Source organism: Crassostrea angulata, chromosome 1 (genome assembly GCF_025612915.1).
Source record: "Crassostrea angulata isolate pt1a10 chromosome 1, ASM2561291v2, whole genome shotgun sequence".
Lineage (NCBI taxonomy): Eukaryota > Metazoa > Mollusca > Bivalvia > Ostreida > Ostreidae > Magallana > Magallana angulata.
The window spans coordinates 48,839,167-48,856,664 of record NC_069111.1 but is presented as its reverse complement, the minus strand read 5'-3'; the positions used below and the strand labels follow the sequence as shown (position 1 = coordinate 48,856,664).

At 33.5% G+C, this 17,498-nt stretch overlaps 2 protein-coding genes across 3 annotated transcripts in view; one reads left to right on the top strand and one right to left on the bottom strand.

Annotated features, from left to right (window-relative positions):
- Positions 1–17,498, bottom strand: part of LOC128180931 (uncharacterized) — a 51,090-nt gene that overhangs the window by 10,956 nt on the left and 22,636 nt on the right. For both annotated transcript variants that reach the window (XM_052849147.1, XM_052849139.1), the window contains exons 23-31: positions 10,239–10,393; positions 9,943–10,102; positions 8,726–8,886; positions 6,619–6,846; positions 6,199–6,293; positions 5,412–5,538; positions 4,798–4,970; positions 3,867–3,948; positions 34–267 (exon numbers count right to left, since the gene is read on the bottom strand). In XM_052849147.1, coding sequence (XP_052705107.1) covers positions 34–267; positions 3,867–3,948; positions 4,798–4,970; positions 5,412–5,538; positions 6,199–6,293; positions 6,619–6,846; positions 8,726–8,886; positions 9,943–10,102; positions 10,239–10,393 — 1,415 coding nt within the window. The remainder of the gene's footprint in view (positions 1–33; positions 268–3,866; positions 3,949–4,797; positions 4,971–5,411; positions 5,539–6,198; positions 6,294–6,618; positions 6,847–8,725; positions 8,887–9,942; positions 10,103–10,238; positions 10,394–17,498) is intronic.
- On the top strand, positions 10,728–16,043 carry LOC128180963 (uncharacterized). Its single transcript, XM_052849180.1, has 2 exons — positions 10,728–11,588; positions 14,834–16,043. Exons 1-2 carry the CDS (start codon positions 11,330–11,332, stop codon positions 15,241–15,243), a joined length of 669 nt encoding a protein of 222 aa, XP_052705140.1. The 5' UTR covers positions 10,728–11,329; the 3' UTR covers positions 15,244–16,043.

The following is a 17,498-nucleotide window of genomic DNA, read 5'->3' as shown; positions in this document are numbered from 1 at the left end:
TTTACGTACCAACGACAACATGTTTTAAAATACCTGAACAGGGAACACCATTATTATAAATTCCATCTTTACACAAGCACCGATCACCGTGACAGTAGGAATATGCTGAATGGCAATTGTCGTGTAACATCCAGCAGTTACATGTTTTTCCACTCCAGCCTGGATGGCATTCACATTTTCCACTTTTGCTATTACAACCTTTGGAACTTAATCTTCTGCAGTCACATGATTTATCACATTCTACTCCATATTTCCATGGTTCACAATCTAGAAATAGAGGTTAACAAACATTCATGTTTAAAATAAAGAGGCTCACAGGTCATGATGGTCACCTGAGTGCCTTAGCCATTAGACATGTCAGAGAATTTCATGTCAGCATTTTAGACTTCGTTTTGAAGTTTAAATCCTTATATGAGACTCCTCTGATTGTTATATCGCCTTTTTATGGTTGAATGTTTGAAAAACATTTATTCTTGGACATGGGGGGAGGGGGTGAGGAATCCTATGAATCTCACATTATCTACACCCTAGCAAAAATTGTAAACATTTAATAAAAAGGCCTTTACTAATCAATATTTTAAATAACTCTAAAACAATTAGAAACTTTAGGTCACAAAATCTTACCAAAATCAATAACGTAAAAACGTACGATTTTTCAGCGCTTTATACAACCATTCCCCATGACAAATTAAAATCTAGTCTTTATGATATCATCGACAGTTGCTTTCTCAATAAAAATAGAAGTCGTAAAAATGCTTAACTTGTCATTGGAAATCTAAAACGTTATTTTGTTAAACACCATTCTGATTGCACACACAAGTACTCTGAAGTTGACATTAAAAAGATGCTTTAGTTTCTGATAGACAACATCTATGTAGTTTTTGGAAATCAAGTCGTCCAACACTCTGTTGGAATTCCCGTTGGTACCAATTGCGCCCCATTGTAAGCAGACCTATTTTTGTATTCTTATGAAGCAGAATTTATCAAAAAACTTTAAGGGTGTTATTTACTCAGGGTTTGAGTTCTCAAATTCCGATTGTTAAAAAGTTCAATGTAATGAGTGAAATTTGTTCTAAACACAAAAAATGTTTATGAAATGAATTATTATTGACAAAAAATTCAACAGTTTTACTTTATTATAGAATTATGCTCAAACAAAAATTGACTTTTAGCCAAACAGAGGAAATGCGGACTAAATTTTGCAGATTTTGTTCTCTGCTAAATGTTTTTTGGCAGTAGTCTAATATTAAAAGTTAGGATTTTATATTTAAGTCTACGTAATTTTGCATATTTTCCGTTGGTTTTACCTAACTTAGTCATTAAAATAATCTTATGGCACAAATAATAAAAATATTGAAAATAACTTAAAAACGATAAAAGACATCGTATCTCAAAATTTTGATCATTGACCTCATATAAATTTTATGCCAACAGAATAAGGTCAATATAAGTAGTTCAATATCATAAATGTTTTCGTATTATCATCATTCAATTTTTTGTAAAATTTAATCAAAAATGGGTAGAGATTTGAAAATTCATAGAGGAAATTCGAACTGAATTATTTTTTAACATTGATGCTGAAATCTTAATGTTGTGTACTTATTTAGTGCCACTACCATTCATAAACTATATCTTATTTTTTAAAGTGTTTAATTATTTGTAATATTTTTATAATTAAGAAAATCTCAATCGTAGTGTTAAATTTTACGGGATTTTTCTTGATTTTTCAATAAATATTCAATGGCCATTAACTCAAAAAGTAGGTCATTGACCTACTTTTCTGAAAGTGAAAAATAACAATACAAGCAAAGGTCTATAACACACAATAGATGGTTTTTCATTATCATCAGTGGATTTTTTTTTCATTCTGAGTAAACGTCATCCTTAACGTTAAAAAACAAATCACTGGCTGTGGCCTTCAACTCAACATTCAGGTATATCGACGACGTATTATCAATTTGCAATTGTTATTTCCATTCTTACGTCGACTCGATATATCCCAGTAAACTTGAAATAATGGATACCACATAGTCCGCGTCATCTGTTTTATATTTGGATATTTTACTGGAAATGGACATTGATGGTTACCAAACAACAAAATTTTATGATAAACACAGTGAATTCAATTTTTCTACACTCAACATTCCTTACTTATGTAGCAATATACCTTCATCACCTGCATATGGTGTTTTTGTCTCTCAGTTAATTCGATACGCAAGGGCATGCTCTTTGTTCGTATAAACAGTTTCTAAGGCGAGGCAAGCTACTAACAAACAAGTTCATAAAACAGGGCTATCAACAATTTCGTTTGAGGTCATCTTTCCGTAAGTTCTATGGTCGATGCAACGGCATTGTCAGCAAATACAATCTTCCACTTGGTCGCATCCTGACTGACGTTTTTCATACTAATTGTTAGTCCATAATAAATCACCTAATTGTCAACGGACTTTTCCGTTTTTTCCTATAGCGACAAAGAGCATACGACGGGTGTGGCCGGTCAGCAGAGGATGCTCACCCCTCCAAGGCACCTGATCCTACCGCTATCTATTTGGAGGTCCGTGTTGCTCTGCTTTGAATTTGTATTTCGTTTTATGGATTTGTGAGATGGTTGACGGTTTGTTATTGTCATTTCTTCATTTAATTCATTATGCATTGAACATGAACACATGATATTCCAACAATTATACAACACACAGGAAATTGAAGTAGACACTATAACGCCATAATTGCCGTTTCCCTCCCAAAATAAGAAGTCTTCAATTCTGTCCCATCGGCATTGAATTTCAAAAATTAGAAACAGTACATTATAAACATAATGACTACAATGTAACTACTTTATCTCACACGACTATGATACTAGTACAGAAGAATATATTATTCAATCAACACATTTTTACTATGTGTCCATATTCGACCTGCCTTAGAGCTTTTCCCAATCTACGTTAAGGGCTCCATGATCAACATACAGCAGTTAAACTTCCGCATTAAAGGAAGTGGAAAAATTAAAAATAAATTTCAATACATGGCCATATTTGCTCCATCCTATGGTCTAAACCGGTAACCAAGGGGCCACGAATTTCCCCATTTCGGTAGAGGGTTTCTATGGACATTTACCCCATATGTGTGGTAGTAGAGAGGAAGACATTCTAAAATTTCATACAATTTCACAAGATGACTTTATCGGGGTCACCAATTTCACAATGTTAATACAGGGTTTCATAAATATTGAAACCATGAAATTAGTTTTTCTCAAATATAATGGTAGTAGAAAAAAAATTGCCTTAAGTTTGATACATTTTTACTACATGGTCATATTGGCCCCACCCTAGGGTCTAAGCCCTGGCCTAGGGACCACGAACTAATTAATTTTGATAGTGGGACGGGATCCATAAAAATCAAAACATTGCAATACGTTTTTCTCAAATGTTTCGATAGTAGAAAAAAAGCTTTTCTAAACTTTAATATATTTCCCTATGTGATAATATTGGCTCCATCCTAGGGTCTGAACATCTGACCAATGGGCCATGAATTTCACAATTTTAGTAGATGGCTTAATGAAAATTAATGCCATACATTTAGTTTTTTCACCAAATGTACGAGAGAAGAGCTTTTTTTACTTTTGGCCCTTTTTGCATATTTTGCCCCGCTTACGAAGAGTCAATAATTTCACATTTAGATTTCTCTTTTTCTTGGGATGCTTCACACCAAAAAAGGTAATATCCTTGTAGTTTTCAAGTATATGTAAATTGTTAATGCATGATGGACAACGCACGATAACTGTAGAATACCGATTGCAATAAGCAACCTGAATGACTCACATGACCTAAAAAATCTGAAAATTTCATCATCGTAGTATTGATACTCACTGCAATGTCCTTGGAGAATTTTGAAAGCATCCAGTGCGAGGTCTGATTTATCTCCGTCACCCCTCTGTCCTATTACTTTTATCTGGAGAAACAAATCTTGTATATCATATTTCGTTTCAATCGATTATACTGGCTTTTGAAATGATGTTGCGTCTACTTTGTGTGATTACCATTATTATTTTCAAGTTGTAAAGGTTATTGATATTTTAATTGATACACAACACTTCATGAAACCTGTTTTCAGCATATTAGACCGACGAAATATCTTAATTTTGTTTTAATTTTTGGGGAAAGGAGCGACACTTAATTCTTTTAAGTGATTAAGTAATCTTAGATTTATATTAAACATATTCATTACAAACAGGCAACCTTGTATTTAAAAAGAGTTTCCTAATTCTATTTATAATAATTCTGGCTAAAATCACTTTTATTTTGTCTTCTTCAATTTAAATCAATCTAGAATATTGTTAACGCATTTCGTTTTATTGGGGCATGTTTGGTATTTATCAATTTATTTACAAATATATAACAAAATTTAAAATCAAACTTGAAATAACTATTAATGTTCTAATTGTATTTATTGAAGTAATCTAATTTACGGATGAATAAACTGAACGTCTGTTACTGTCTTAAGAAATAATCTAACACAAAAAATCCGCGAACTTAATTATCCTTACGAATTTATAAATTTCAGGTTAAATAATAAAATCAATAAAATATTTTGCTAGCTTCAAAGGAATACAAAAATGATAAGAATTAAACAATATATATATATATATATATATATATATATATATATATATATATATATATATATATATATATATATATATATATACAACCTTTAAAACAAAACATCAAATTATTAATTTCTACATAATGTTATATGTACTTCTGCGACCTTATAAGTAAACTTGACATAAAATGAAACCTTTTGTGTATCAACCGGAAGTAACACTTGTCCTTGATTCCAGCTCGAACTTATATGTCCCGATTTTGACCATCGAGCGATTACTTTTCCGCCTTTGTCTTCTATAATGACGTCTAAATTACCAATATCTCTTCCATTCATATGATAATAGAATTGGAAGCAGGCATCTGTTTCTAAAAAGATGATTTAAAATCTTATCAGACAACAATTAGAATAGGAAACACAGATTAATGTGAAAAAAAGATAATGATTAAAATGGCTTATTGAATCAAATTTGATTTTCTGTATTCAAACGAAACAAATTGTTTGAAAATGTATAATTCATACATAAAATTAAATATTACATATACAATAATAATTTCATATAAAATATATTTGAAGTAATGGGTAAAAGAAATCAATAGTGTCGTTGATAAGCGACACAAGATCAATAATTTGACTGAATTACGTATGTACATGTAATGTTGATAATTCCTCGTGTTGACTAAGAATGGAGACAGATACAGAAGTATATCTTAAATTTTTATTGAGATTATAAAACATGCCATTATCAATTCACGATTTTTGATAGGTCATAGCTCATACTCAAGTTTATCAACATAAAGTGTACTTGCTCAGATTTAGGTTTTTTAGAGATAAAATTCCTCTATCCCCATTTGAATAACCATTAGCTTCAGTATATGCGTAGTAAAAACCTTCCACAGCCGAGTGTGGCCCCGTTTCATTACTTGGTGTTCCTCTCTGAAAACAGAATGATTATCATATATCATTTTCTGTGGAACTGTGGGTCAATTATTTGTGTAACGAATCTTTACTGATCGAGTTTTGTTGGCAAGCACTATGTTGTTCTTAACCAGCACATCTAATTGGATTTGAATATAAGGAGGAGATAAGTCACTGATCAAATGATTGAAAATTTATGTTCTTGGGTACGTTGATTTGTATATATTATAAGTACAATTCATGAAAATATTACAGATCACGTTTGTATGCTGATTTTAGTTTAAAATTCGTGCTATTAAGTAAATTAAAAAGGAAAACAAAAGCAGTAAAACAGTTTTAATTTTTTAAAAATATTTTACTCAAATTTTTCATTTTTATTGGGGAATTTAGACATCTCGATTATTTGAAGCTTTTTCATAAACTCAATTCTTGAAATTATATTAAAAAATCAGATTTAAGAAAAAGGTTTATCAATATTTCTGTTGGATGGCAATTGATTAAGCATGTAATTATATGTCTGAAATTTTTTTTTGAAAAAAAATCCCATCTCCTCAAAAAGGAAAATCAAACATGAGTATTAAATATGTGAGTACATGTATAATATTGTATCATGCAGTTGAAAATTGACATGAATCATTTTTATAACAATAATAACAAATATTTAATAATCAAACTTACATTATATCTTCTCCATTTTATTGAACCACGTTTTTCTATGGAACATGATTCAAAGTCTGTTTCAAATGAACAGGAATACAACACTAAGACTTCATCTAAAAAAATACACACAAAATATTAATAAGTACTATCAGAAGTTCACAAAAATCTTAGAATCTTCTATTCAATACATATATTTAAAATGTTACCAAATTATTAAAGTATTCACTTTTTGACAGAACCAACTTTGCCATGGTTCATGTGTGATCATGTTATCTCATAAAGATTAAATAAAACTTCATTTAAAATTTTTAAAGACTGATTGATTTAAGGTTATTTAAACAGAACATAGTATATGTATTGCTTATAATTGATGTTTCTACTTTTTGTAGAAAAATCGTTCATGTAAATACTTATTTTTTCGATGATTAACCACATTACTTGAGCAATTGGAGGGTTTTGTCAAAAACCCGTCGATACACAAACAGTCGTCATCATAACAGTACGAGTTTTCTGCACATCGGGTTTCTCCCTCGCACGTGCACTTTGCACCCATCCATCCAGTCTTGCACACACAGTCTCCAGTGTCCTTGTCACATGACAAAGACCTACTTTTATGGCAGATACACCTATTTTCACACTGGGCTCCAAATGTAAATGGAGGGCAGTCTTATAAACATAATACATAATATGTTATATTTAGATTAATGTATGAAGCAAACAAATCCTTTTAAAAATGATATTACATCATGTTTAATAAGTTCATTTAAATTAAATATGAAAATATGATATTTGTTGAAAAATAAGATATATCTATTAATGTCTACAAATAAAAACATTAGCAATAGTGTGATAACAAAAATAAATCAAAACAAACATATGTTAATTTAGTCGATTCTTAAGAATCACTGGAAATGTGAATAATTAAAATTAGTTAAATTTGAAATTCTGAAATACTGACGACAATGGAAAGAAATACAAATGATTTTAAAACGTGAGAACAGGCCTTAACGGTCACCTGAGTACCCAGAGCCCACATACAGGGTTGTTGAGGATTCTCATATATGCATTTAAATAAGGTTCATTTTGAAGTTTACAAAATCTAAAATATGGTGATAAACACACCACCCCTACCTAAAATCTTGTAAACAGAACTATGAAAGCTGTAATCTTGGTGAAAAACTTTAAGATGATAGAGTACATGATCATTATTGAAAAGGTGCAAGATTCTTAGAGGAAATATTTCCCCCATATTTGTCAACTTTTGTTAAGATAGCTTTTACGTGTATATGTATTCATAGATTGACTAAAGATGGCTAGTTACATGTTTTTTTAAAGACCCATTCCCATCCCCAGGAACCAGACAGAAACCTCCGTACAAGATATTAAAAAGTAAAAATAGAAAATTTGCTATCTTAGATTACTTCTCATTTTTTAAAAATCTTTTATTGTTCACTTATAGTGATTTATTTATTCAGTTATTTCAAGACATCATCTAGCATTTATCAAAAAATCATTGCCCAGATACTACACATCAGTAATTTTGGCTAGATAGTTTTCACTCTACTCTTATACAATATGTAAGTAAAATGTTTATTTGTTTTTATAGAAACTTCAGAAACATAATTACACCATTTACAATGATTAATTATTAAAAATGAACAAGCTTAGGATGATGCATCTTCACAACGTCAACGTTTTGTGAGTTCCGTAATCACAAAACCTTGACGTTGTGAAGATGAGGATTATGAAACCATTGACTGTTATCACCCCTTCTCCCGAACACTTGCCAAAGGTTTTCATGATTTCCCTAACTTTGATAAAGAACTTCATTCTCTTTCTAAATAAGTACTCATTTCTTTCATTTCAATCAAGAGCAGAATAAAATAAATAAATTTTTATATATAATATACAGCCCAACCCCCAATTATATGCAATAACACTATATGACTATTTTGGCTCAACCCTAGAGTCAAAACACCTTCTCCGGGGGACATAACGTTTACAATTTTGGTAAAGGGCTTCCTGATCTACATTATGATGAATTCAGTTAATCTTACAGATGTATGGGAGTGGAGGATAATACTTTTTAACATTATATGCATTGTCACTACCGGTGTGTGGCCATTTTGGTTCCGCGTTAGAACAAAACTCCCTTCCCCGGAGAACATGAAATTTACAATCTTGGTAGAGGGCTTCCAGATATATATAAATATGAATATATTTTTTCGTAATGATGTAAGGAAGAAGATAAGAAGATATTTAAAAATAGTCAAGCTTTGACCAGTTTTGTCCTGTCCCAAGGGCCCGTTTGGGACAAGAGTCATGAAATTTATAATTTATGTTTCTCTTACCCTAAAATGAATCATACTTAATTTGAAAAGAATTGGACATGAAAGTTTTAAGAAATTAAATATAAAATATGTTCAATTGTTTAAGTAAAACGTATAGCACACATCGCAAGATGCACGACGAAAACTAATTACAATAGGTCACATGAGTTTTCCTATATTACAATACATTGCTAAACAATTTTGAGGGAGAGTACCGTTTGAACAAGACACGCCCACATCATGCATATGAGTACAAAACGTCGGACTTCTCACTGTTGATGGACATAACTGGATTGAATTTTCATTTCCTGTACATCCAAATACATAAAAAATTGGTCCAGATCCTTCCCAGTAATTAATAACCTCAACATGTCTTCTACAATAGGAATGCCGACATTAGCATTTGATAGTATTTTCATATGTACAGGTATGTCAAGTTGACTCATTTTATTATTCAAACCCCGAATGATTTCGTTAAATGCCTTTAACATGTACTTAATTTTCAAAATCCAATTTGATTGTTTTATTGCAAAAAAGGAATATTGGTCCTGGGGTGATTGTTTTAAGAATTTCGAATTTTCATTACATATACAAGCTTTGTTGTAAAAAATTGCCTTTTTGGTCTGGTGGCTCTTGAGGAGAAGATTTTTTAAAAGGTTTTTTTTAGGACGCACATCCTAATTGTACGGTTTGTATTTTTCATCTCCAAATTAAAAAACGATTCACTCTTCACATTTGACACAGTAGTTCTAGAGCTTACGTCAAAAATGTTTTTCTTAAAAAGTGTACAGGCAGACTGACAAACGGACAGAGTAATAGACAGTGGCGATTAGAAAAGCATATTTGGCCATGGATTTGATACGAGAATGACAGTTACGAAGTGAAAGAAGGGCTTGAAATAAATAAACGGTATTTGTTTGTTTTTAATACTTTTGATGATAGTGCAGGTCTGCCTCCCCTCCCCCTCCTCAATTCACAAATGGCACTACTTTTCTAGATGAGGTTTTTAAAAGGATATCACAATGCACACCGCTAAATGAACACTTTGACCCTCGTAAAGCATGGATCAAATAATGCAAAAGTGTACGGGGGATTCAAAAACGTTTTCAACATACTTAAAATATATAGAAATTGATTGTGGGATGGAGAAATAGAGAATCAGAGATCATAATATGATATATAATATATTTAATCAGATAAAAACCAACGCCTAGTCTTCAAACGTTTCATATTCCTAAAAAACTTAAGTGATTAATTATTTTTTATGGTCAAAAAAAGTACGAAATATACGTTCCTCAATTCTGGGTGAGCACCGATCTGTGGCCATTTTTATGCGGGAGGTTGTTGATTTGTTAAGATTCTTAAGAAGGCAAAGATTTGTAGATTCCTACGTTAGGGCACACATGTACTATGTGATTTTTTTTATTCTTACGTGGGTAATCCAAGTTCTTTACAAGCGACCTTAGCTTCGTTTTGGAAGAATCCCAAACCGCAAACTGTGCCCCATGCTCCGCGTCCATCGATTCTTACTTCTAAGCGACCATTTGTCTTGTCTGAACCATTGACTAATCTTATGCTATCTGATAAATTGGCTGTAAAAATGAAAAACAATAATTTTTCGTGAATGACCGAATATTTTGTTAACGGATACATTAATCAAAGATGGAAATTTGACAGTGTTTGTACCGAACATGTCAAGTTACCTTAAACGTAAGAAAATAAACTTACTACAGATAACACCTGCATCGTTGTGATGACTACACGTCATCTTTTTAAAAGAGCAAGTCATTATGTCCGTTTCGTTTCCTCGGCAATCTACTTTGCCGATATTATTTGGACCGTTACCAATTCCGAACTCTGCATTTGAAACAGCGATGCCATACCTATTGCAAAAAAACTTGACAAACAGCATGTTTTTACTTCGATAGTGTTTATTTTGATATTTTGTGAGGTAATCACAATTATCTAAAAACCTAAATAATTAAAAACTCTATTCATTTCAATTGACAGTGTTTTAGATAATCCGACTTAACTCGATATGAGTTAAGTCATGTTATGGAAATGAATAGATTAACCATTTCACTAATATCTACATCGAAAGAAAGATAACTCCTCAATATGAGGTTCTCGAAACTTTTCGCACGGCCCCTTTTGGGGTCCTTATATTACGCATGCGCAGTAGTGTATCGACCTTTCTCAGCTTCAATCTGGAAAAAATTCAATCATTGTTCATCACGACTGACTTAATCGCTCGATTAATCATCGTTGGATAGTAATCGGGTAATCTTGTGTAATTCAATCAATTGTCCAAGTTGCGGTACGTATTCACTTCCATTTATTTTTTTTTAAAGGGTTTTAAAACTTTGCAATACAAGATAATTTTCTTATTTCGTCTGCTTCTCTCTTTAAGGCGGCCATGATTGTTACATTAGATAGTCATTACGATGTAGGTTTATTTCAAGTCAAATTGCGGGCTATCAATGGATATAACTTGGTTAATAAAAAGTTTAGTCATCATCATTAAAATATAATATTCCATTGTAAAATTTTAATTTACAATAAATTTTAAAATATTCAAATTCAAGTAGGCCTTAACGGGCCTACATGGCTAGTGCTGACCTAGGACTACGGTTGCATATAGAGTATATACTAGTATCATATAGCATAAATACGTAACGTTAACAGATACAATAAATTTATTGTTTACTTACGGTATAACTTTATAGCCATATTATAACGTTTATGATACATTAATTTTCATTGATATTTCTTTATAACTTTGTATCTTAAGTTACTCAGCTTTGCTAACTTCCTAGAAAATGTTGCGGTCTAAAAGAAAGAGCAAGTCACCGTACGCCAGGCCAAATGCTCATCCGGCTCTCAGGGCCCTTAATCCGGCAACCACAGCCACCCAAACCCAAGCAGGCCCGAGCAGGCCCACGCAGGCAGCGGTCAAGTTTGTGTCCACTCAACCTCAAAATCAAGAGCATCAGCTACCAGTCGATGATCCCACAACCAGTGAGCAGACTGCAGTACCGCTACCTTCCATAGCGCCATCAATCCCTCTGTCAACTTCAGGTGAAAACCCTTTAATAAGCATTTCTGATGAGCTTGGGGTTCATGTCCCTCAAACCATCAAAGATAAAATATGGTCAAAACAATACATTGATCTGTCAAAAATCATCAATTCAGAAACAGTTGATACATCCGCTCAGGATTCGCACAAATTTTCCATAGTTGAGGGTCAGTTAGTTATTGAACCAAAAACTAAAACAAACAAAATTACATCAATTAACACCTGGCTTGATGCGTTTTTGATTTTCTCAAGCATATACCTGGCTAGACACCCATCAGACATACAGGGTATCTTGAAATATATCCACACAATACGTTTAGGATATAGCCGTAATATAAATGGCAATTGGATTGAATACGACAGACAGTTTCGTCTCAAAATGTCAAAAAACACATCAATTTCATTTGGCTCTATCGATGCGGAGTTATGGTTATTGTATATGCAGGCTCAAGTTCAACAAGCTCCACAACAGTCAAAATCGTCACTCAAATGTTTTGATTATAACTTTAAAGGTTCCTGTCCCAAACCCCAGTGTTCATTCCAGCATATATGCATGCATTGCAACAAGTCACACCCACGCATGCATTGTTGGTCCTATCAGTCGACCCAGACCCAAGTCATCAGATCCCCCCCTCCAAATCCAGCACACCAAAATTTCGCCCCGCAAAATTACACCAATTTTCGTCCCTTTCGCCCAAGGCATTATCAGCTACCAAGACCAAGATTTCATGCACCTAGGTTCAACCCCAATTAAGATCTCCGTTTTAGAGCAATACCTCGCTACATATCCTGATATTCAGAATGCTCAATTTTTATTAAATGGTTTCAAATCCGGCTTTTACTTGAATTACATAGGCCCAAGAGCCTACTTACAATCCAAAAATATGAAGTCCGCGAGTGAACATGCTGATCAACTTTTGGCTATCATTGAGAAAGAAATTACGTTAGGAAGGATGTCAGGCCCCTTTTCCCAACCCCCTTTTCCCAACATTAGGTGTAACCCTGTTGGGGTCCTGCCCAAGAAAGATGGAGGCTACAGGTTAATTTCAAATTTGTCAGCGCCCATTGGCAATAGCGTCAACGAGCATATTGATCCAATTCTGTGCTCAGTGTCTTACGCTTCTTTTGATCAAGCCATTTCTATGATCCAAGAGAATGGTAAAGGGGCATTGCTTTGTAAAATGGATTTGTCTAGCGCATTCAGACTTTTACCTATTCACCCTTCAGATTTTCCACTGTTAGGAATATGTTTTCAAGAAAAATACTATTTTGATAGATGCATGCCCTTTGGTTGTTCCATAGCTTGTTCATCTTTTGAAAAATTCTCATCATTTTTGCATTGGCTCGTAGCACAAAAGTCTCAAAATTATATCATCCATTATCTTGATGATTTTTTGTTTGTTGGCGAGCAAAATACATTACAATGTTCAAAGCTTGCTGAAATGTTCATGTTAACTTGCAGTGAGTTGGGCGTCCCAATAAACGACAAGAAAACTGAGGGCCCATGTACTCGTCTATCTTTCTTAGGACTAGGTATTGATACCATAGATAAGGTCATTTTTATTCCTGACAATAAGGTTGCAGAACTTAGGTCCAAGCTTTCATCAATTACTTCTTCTAAAAAAGTCACCCTGAAAGAAATGGAATCACTTTGTGGTGCGCTTAACTTTTTCGCCAAAGCCATCCCTGGTAGCAGGGCTTTTAACCGCAGGTTTTATAACACAACAATTGGTATTAGGAAACATTACCACCTGATCAAGGTTACACAAGCAGTTAAAGAGGATGCTAGGATCTGGCTCACATTTCTTGACCAATACAATGGGCGTTCACCATTCCCAGAACTATACTGGTCTGATAATGAAACCCTAAACCTCTTTACCGATAGTTGTGGTTCCTACGGTGGAGGTGCGATTTTCCAGAATCACTGGGTTGTCATATCCTGGCCAGAGTCTTGGGGTCCAGATATAAGAAGAGATATTACATTTTTGGAATTAGTGCCTATTCTTGTGGCCATGTGGATTTGGGCAGATCAATTTACAGCTAAGAAATTGCTAATAAACACTGACAACATAGCTCTGGTCGATATATTGAATGCCAAGTCTAGTAAGTCTCAACGTGTCATGTCTCTTGTAAGACCATTGGTATTATTATGTATGGAAAATAACATTCAGATTAAAACTAGGCATATCCCAGGTTACCAAAATTCCATTGCAGATTCAATTTCTCGATTTCAGTGGGAAAGATTCAGATCCCTGGCTCCGCAGGCAGACAAGACTCCAGCCCGTTTACCTCCGGAATTGTTGTCCCTCTTAGACCCCATGTAGAATGTTTACTTGAGGCAGTAATATCCAAAAATACTGCGTCCACGTATCAAAAAGGCATAAATTCCTTTGAAACTTTTTGTACCAAACACAATTTTATCTTTTGTTGGCCTCCACCACTGGACCACATAATCAACTACATCGCATACCTGCATGCAAATAAAGTGTCCTATTCAACAACGAGATGTTATTTGAGCGGTATTAGTTACAAGCTTCAGTTAGAGGGTCAAATTGACAACACTAAAACTTTTATAGTTAAAAAAATGTTAGAAGGTTTCCGTCGGTTAAATCCAGCGAAGGATGTACGGTCCCCAATTTCCCTATCTTGTCTCAATAAATTAGTTTCTATACTACCTACGGTGTGCAAAAGCTTGTATGAAGCTGTTATGTTTTCAGCAGCCTTTCATCTAGCATTTTTTGCATTATTGCGCATTAGCGAATTTACTTTCACTAGTAATGACGCACCAGCCTTATTATTTCACGACGTGACCATTAATGAAACACACATTGGTCTGTATATTAAAGGTTCAAAAACAGACCAATACAATAGGGGTACTAAGCTACAGATTGAAATAAATTCTCAAACCCAGTCTTTATTCAAGCACATGCGTGAATTTTTGGCAGTTAGACCACAAATACAAGGCCTATTTTTCTGTCATTTCAACCACAAACCTCTTACTAAATATCAATTCACATCCGTACTACATAAGTCTGTCAAATTTATTGGCCTTGACTCAACAACTTTCAAATCCCACTCATTTAGAATAGGTGGAGCTACACATTTGTACTTGCAAGGGCATTCGGAGGAGGACATTAAGTCAAAAGGCAGATGGAAATCTAACGCGTTTTATTCATATATCAGATTGTAAAGCATAATTTTATGTGTGTTCATAACAGCCTCGTATTATTCAATACTAAGTTTTCAGGTCCCAACACCACGGTCTGGATCATTGGTTCGTCAATTATCAAACATGCATCCCATCACGCTGTCCAACAATTTGGAAACTTACACCTAGACCTTCAGAAACATAATATCACAGTATATTGGCATGGAAAGAGTGGTATGGTCTGGGAGGATGTAGAGCCCACAATTACAAATATCATTGAACAAAGAGGCCACCCAGATTGGGTAATGTTACATTGCGGGGGCAATAGTATTGGGACCATGCCCTTGCTAAGACTGCAAAAATTCATGAAATTAACCGTTGTTAACCTACAAACAATTCTGCCGAATACAAGATTCATATGGTCCCAGATACTCCCACGAAATTACTACAGACATATGTTATCAAATATTGCCGGTGAGACCCTCGAAAAAGAATTAACAAATCATTAGCCCCATTTATTGTCAAGCGTAAGGGCGCCTGCTTAAAGTACCCTGATCTACAACAATGTTCACCAAAATATTACCGTGATGGTGTACATTTGTCTGATACTGCTCAGAATACATTTTTGAAAACCATACGTGCTGGCCTCCTAAACATACTACATAATAATGTTAAAGTTTATGCTAAATCCCACGCCGAGTAATTCCGCAGTCTTATTGTCATGGCATTGTGCAAAATTTTGACCGCTTGTGGCGGATGTCTTCATGCATCATATCATAGTTTTTATATACATGAAGACATATGGCCGAATTTTGCTTAAGCCTGCCCCGGATTCTGTTTACTTCCAGGTCCGTGGCCAATAATCGGGCTTACTTTAATTGACACTTTGTTTCATTCAGACATTGATTGACAGTGAGTCATTGAATACACTGAGTAATTGAATAATTCTATTGATACATTGCAGTGGGTTGATTGTCATCATTGAATACATTGAGTAATCAATTAAATTGATACATTGATTGTCATATTGAGACATTCACTAAAGCAAAACATTGATTATACTTTATTGATTTGCATATTGATTGATTGATTGAAATATTGTTTGAATTATTGATTGATTGATTTTATTGATTGATTCATCTTGATTGATTGATTGTTTGGTTCATTGAAGATCTAACATCATAACTACCCAAAAGTCGATGTTGATCATTTAACTTACTCTATTGCTATATTTGCAATATTTTGCATACATTTGAATAGTTTATGATGTACTGATATATTAAAATAAAGCCATGACATAGACTGCCAATACGGTGTTGTTAATCTATTCTATTGAAATAATCCGACTTAACTCGATATGAGTTAAGTCATGTTATGGAAATGAATAGATTAACCATTTCACTAATATCTACATCGAAAGAAAGATAACTCCTCAATATGAGGTTCTCGAAACTTTTCGCACGGCCCCTTTTGGGGTCCTTATATTACGCATGCGCAGTAGTGTATCGACCTTTCTCAGCTTCAATCTGGAAAAAATTCAATCCCTCCCCCTCCCACCCTATCTTGTAAGGTTATATATTCCATATTTTTCGTGTTTCTGTCTTCTTTTTCTGTATTTCAGAATCGTAATTCCTTGAAGTAGTACTTTCATCACATCCGTAGATAAGCGTCATGGCTTTACAACGACACGTGTGGCGTGCAGCTGTCATCAGTCTAACGAATTTTGCTTAAGCCTGCCCCGGATTCTGTTTACTTCCAGGTCCGTGGCCAATAATCGGGCTTACTTTAATTGACACTTTGTTTCATTCAGACATTGATTGACAGTGAGTCATTGAATACACTGAGTAATTGAATAATTCTATTGATACATTGCAGTGGGTTGATTGTCATCATTGAATACATTGAGTAATCAATTAAATTGATACATTGATTGTCATATTGAGACATTCACTAAAGCAAAACATTGATTATACTTTATTGATTTGCATATTGATTGATTGATTGAAATATTGTTTGAATTATTGATTGATTGATTTTATTGATTGATTCATCTTGATTGATTGATTGTTTGGTTCATTGAAGATCTAACATCATAACTACCCAAAAGTCGATGTTGATCATTTAACTTACTCTATTGCTATATTTGCAATATTTTGCATACATTTGAATAGTTTATGATGTACTGATATATTAAAATAAAGCCATGACATAGACTGCCAATACGGTGTTGTTAATCTATTCTATTGAAATAACATTGAGTCATAATGATATACAATTTTTTTGTGATCAAATAAAACTGCTTATTTTTTTTTTTGTTGTCTATCAAAGAATAAAAAAAATACTATGTTGTATAAAAGAGTTCGTTTGGATATACCGTCAATTTTCCTACTTGTCTAGAGTAAATATTTACTTCAGCTGTAGACTCAGTCGGCCACTTAGCTTAGCGGATTATGATAAAGCGTAAATGCTCGACCATAGGTTATACGAGTGTAACTCGGGTAGATATTGGGTTCATTCCTTATAATTAAACTTTCTGTAATTAACCGTACAAATTTAGTGCGTTTTTGTCTTTTAAAAATAATTTGAATCTGTTCAAAATCAAAACGTAACGTCAAATGGATTTATTATTGACGTTGGTGCATTGTGACGTGTCTTGTGACGAGGTTATACAAATTTAACTAAATTTTTCTATCCAGTCAAATGCATTACGTAGATTTAAATTAAATATAATGATCTGTGACTAATGGTGTTCAGAAAATCAATA